Source organism: Pisolithus orientalis, assembly GCF_024613125.1.
Source record: "Pisolithus orientalis strain OTSU chromosome Unknown F5J12scaffold_61, whole genome shotgun sequence".
Classification (NCBI taxonomy): Eukaryota; Fungi; Basidiomycota; class Agaricomycetes; order Boletales; family Pisolithaceae; genus Pisolithus; species Pisolithus orientalis.
Window position 1 is genome coordinate 85,020 of NW_026260842.1, and position 4,513 is coordinate 89,532.

Genomic DNA, 4,513 nt, shown 5'->3' on the forward strand with positions numbered 1-4,513 from the left:
CATTCATCAGCTGTATCCATGTCCACCTCACCAAACACCTTTGGTGTGTGACAATGCATTACAACCACTTCTTTCCTGCATGCTTTTCCTTTGTCTCACTTATGTTGTGTCCTCTTTTTGTGGTTTCATATGTCCTTGCTGATGCTATATCCAGAACTTTGCATGCTGAGACAACATGTTCTAGATGGTTTTTTTTTCCCATGTGGTTCATCTTGGCTTGACATGCTCTGACCTTAAATACTCACCTTGCCTCCCCCCGTTTCTCAACACCCCCATACAACCATGCCCCACTCTGCTGATATCCTGGAGCCTTCGAGGGACTCCATTGCTGACTTGAACACTCACGTTCTTTGCAACTGAAGGATTCTGTCCTCACAAAATGCCCCAGTTTCCAAATGAGTAAAAAAAGGTGGTGCTGTTGTCTCTAATGATGGAGTGCAACACTCAGAGGTACGTCTTGTAGTATATTTCTCATCCATTACTCTAATGTTGTTTTCTGCTCATGGCAATCTACTCTGAAGGATATGATTGGCAAACTGAAACTGTGGTGTGCAGTCCAGCCTCCCAAAGGCTGGGAAGAGCACATGTTTGGCTTGAGAGATAGAAGATGCTCCTTGACACCTTGTCCTTCCATCACGAACACCCCAATGCTCCCTCCCCCTTCCCTGTGCCTGGATGACCAAATCCATGATGAGGACTCTGCAATGGAGGAGATGGAGGAGAATCCTGACAACAATGAAAATGAGGATGACCAGCCTTCCAGTAATGAGAACAAGGATGATCAGCTGTCTGGTAGCAAGAATGAGGATGATCAGCCATCCAGTAGTGAGAACAAGGATGAGCTGCCATCTGGTAGCAAGAAAGAGGATGACCTGCCATCTGGTAGCAAGAAAGAGAATGACCGGCTGCCCAGTAGAAATGATGATGACAAGGGTTCCAATTACAATAAGAATGAGAATGACGATGAGATGGAGAGCTCGAGTGACTCCCATGGTAGGTTTTTCCATTTTGTATCCCTCGTTCTCTCACATTTTTTTCAGATAATTCTCATTTCTTTTGATTTTGGGGTTTGGTGCCTCTCTGGTCATGCAATGGTGGGCTTGGTGCCCACTTGTGTTTCAAAGCTTGGTGCTTTGGATACTTGTGACTGTTTCCTGCCACCCATCATTCCCTTGGTTGTTATATAGATAAAGAATTGTTGTGATCCTGTCCTGTTACCATCTATATACACATCTGCCTCATGTTGACATGTTGACTCCTAGATGATGATGATGCATGAGCTTGCAATGCTCAGACCATTTCTTGTGCCCAGTCCCTGCTTCCCCCATCCTCACCACCTGCATATGAGTCTGATGACTCTGCCCATCCTGTAGGGGACATTTTCCATCCTCATCAAGAAGGTGGCCCAATCTATACTAGACTTCAGAAGAAGGGCGAAGGTAGGGCTATAGATGCCAAGGACATTGATGCTGCAAACCACAGTGACTGTGACACCCAACTCCCAAACCTCAAGAAGCTGGGGAATCTGTCCACAGCAGCATTAGACGAAATACATGCTTTTGTGAAGGATGTCAAGATGACAGCAGAAGAACTTGGCTGACAGCACAGGTGGTCTACACATGACATACTCATTGCTGTGGGATTTAGTGTTAAGGCTTCTCATACCAAAATTAATGAGGCCAACCTCTTCCACTTGTGGTATTGGGCCATGCAGCCCAAACCAGATGGTGGTATGGCTTTCCTCCCTCTCACATCTACCATTCTAACATCCTGACCAGCTGATCGAAATTCAATCAACAATTTGATTATGAAGGAGTACAACACCCTCATGATAGGCATCCCCAAGGATGACTTTGCAGCAAGGAGGGAAAAGTTAAAAGCTGTCTATGAGTGGAGTGAGAGCTCCTCTGCCATACTGACTAATCGATCTGTCAAATCTATTGCAGCTAGAGTGGACAATGCAAAGACACAATTTTCTGGATTGGTATGTGGTTGCAACTGTGCAGCCATTGATTCTGATCGTTCCACAGGCAGAGGCATGGTCCAATCTTGAGGATATTGAGATAGTTGGAGTGGTAATGTATGTTGGACAGGACCCTGCAGGATGTCAAACTTCTGGCATATTTGGAGGCTCCGAGACAATAAGAAACTTCATCAATGAAAATGGCATCGATGTCTGGTCACTCATGGATAAGTATACCACAATTTTCAAGTAAGTTTATTTCTTGCATGTTTCATTCGACCTCATTGGATTGTTGTAGGTGTCTCAGGAATGGCAATGGTGCAGATGCCAGGGTGGCTGGCACTGGTTCCATTGGAGATGTGGGTTCTGTGCTGGAACTACATTGCCATACAAAGGAGACTCCAAGAGACCACAACTGTAGAGTATTCAGAAGCATGATGAAGGGGAAGATGTTGGCTGCATTGAGAGATCTGTGCAGTAAGTTATTCTTGTGCTGTATGTGCATTTATCTTGATCCTTTGCTCAGTCACATGTGGCATTGAAGTTGGTGATCCCCAGAAAGTTTCCTGGCACCAGCTTCTTGAGTTTTTGCAGAAGAGCCGCCTCACTATTGTCAACTGGCTGCATGGTGTATCTCCACTGGGCCCTGGTTTCAAGTACAAGAAACTTAAGGCTGGCCCTCTTTGTCAACTTGTAGTGCCTTGCCTTCGGAGAAAACTGGGTCTTTTGTATGATGGGCAAACTGATGATGAGGAAGAACAAGATAGTCTGGATGATGTGCTGGAAATTGAGATTAAGTGCTGGAACAAAGGTATTCCCTATTTTATTCATCCAGTTGGATGCTGAAGTTCTGTGTAGAGGTCATTGATATTTTGGATGCTGACCCTTTGAAGGGTGAGATCGTGCTTGTCAAAGCTACCAATGGTACTGTTTTGCAGCAGATCTCAGATGATCCAGAGTGGCAGAAGTCCCTCAAGGAAATGGATCACCAGCAGCAAGGCATGGAGGTCCTTCGACAGCCACAACCCTGACCACAGCAACAACTCCCTTTTCCCTCTTGGAAGCGACCCCACATGGAGGCATCAAATTGTGATACTATTGGTCCCCAGGTAAGTTCTGCTCTTTACTCAATATCTGGTATCTGCTGATGTTCGCAAGGCTTTACAGTCTGACTGTTGAACTGCACCATGCAATCAATGCCAGGATGCATGCCCCATTGCACAAGATTTGCATCATGACCTGTCCACAATTCCAAGCAATGTGCACACTCAAGAGCCTGGCCCATCCAAGCCTCCCATGCCTAGCTCTGCAATATGGGGTAGGGTTTGGTTCCTATGGTCTGATAACAAGACTAATGAAGCATCATATAGGATCTACATCAGGATAATCTTCCAAGCTGTCCTCACATGCAAGAGGCCGGCCCAGCCCAGCAGTCTTTTCCCAGACAACAAGTGAGTATCCAGGTCTCTGACTTTCAGTAACAAGACTAAGGAAAAATTATGTAGGATTCTCAGGGTGACCATACAAACTATTGTGATCCTGGCCCATCTAATATCCCATATCATGTGAGTAATTCAATTTTGCAGAGGTTTCACCATTGACTTGCATTCTCTCTAGGTGTTACCTTCTGGCCTACTGCAATCAATTTCCTCCATCTCACCAAGGATTCCATCGCATTCCATCTCGAACCAACCATCCTTACTACAACAGTCCATATACTGATGACTACTACCCTCCAACCCAGTCAGGTGAACCTCATTGGGTTAACAGGGGTAATGCTGCACAATATGAGGACAACTTCACTGAGGAGTATATAAATGAAGATTACTACTAGTGTAGTTTTTGCTTCCCCTACAACATATTTGTCATGTGCTGCTTGTATATTGATGTCGCTGGTGTCAGCAATGATGTTACCATCAGATTTGGGGGGACAGGTCTGTGGCTCTCCACTCAGTCCTGCACCTTTCCTATCGCTTTTCACACCACTCGTTCCCCTCGCCAAGACCTCTCTGGGGGGGTCTCTTTTGTCTAATTCCATGGAGCTGCTATTGAGATATCACCATTTTTGTGTTCAGAGGGCAGTGAGACAGTTTTGCATGTAGCTCAGGATCCAATGGTCTGATCATGGTGGCTCCTTGTTTTCTGTGTTTATCTATGAGTACCCAACTGCCTTCCTGAGGCCCATGTTCGATCACCCCAACTGTTGTCCTGAGGTCATCACCTGCTTGTTCACTTGCCTGGAGTTACCCCTATCATCTTGGGGCTGTATCTCAGTGGTTTCTCTGACACATCTCTCGCTTTTTTGCAGACTCGCACTACTAGATGACGACTCCCTGGAGATGTCTAGATCATTGTGATTGGTGCAGTAGTTATGGAGATGTTCATGTTTTTGTGGCAAGGCCCACCCCTTGAGGTCCTCTCATCATACCTCATGCATATCTGCACTGCTTCTCTCACTTTTCAAGCCACAAATCCCTCTCACTGACCCATTTCCAGGGTGCCCTTGTTCACCCAATTCTGCATGCTCGTTGTTGAGATATTCCTGCTGTT

General features: G+C 45.8%; 1 protein-coding gene across 1 annotated transcript; it reads left to right on the forward strand.

The window, feature by feature from the left end:
• Positions 1 to 282: 282 nt before the first annotated feature.
• Positions 283 to 3,797, forward strand: F5J12DRAFT_786608 (uncharacterized protein; the record flags this gene model as incomplete). Its single annotated transcript, XM_051743489.1, has 15 exons — positions 283 to 345; positions 522 to 993; positions 1,374 to 1,570; positions 1,655 to 1,730; positions 1,779 to 1,895; positions 1,947 to 1,984; positions 2,031 to 2,212; positions 2,262 to 2,440; positions 2,490 to 2,774; positions 2,822 to 2,970; positions 3,028 to 3,072; positions 3,167 to 3,300; positions 3,334 to 3,414; positions 3,469 to 3,528; positions 3,581 to 3,797. The coding sequence occupies 15 exons, from the start codon at positions 283 to 285 to the stop codon at positions 3,795 to 3,797; spliced, it is 2,295 nt and encodes a 764-aa protein (XP_051595119.1).
• Positions 3,798 to 4,513: the final 716 nt, after the last annotated feature.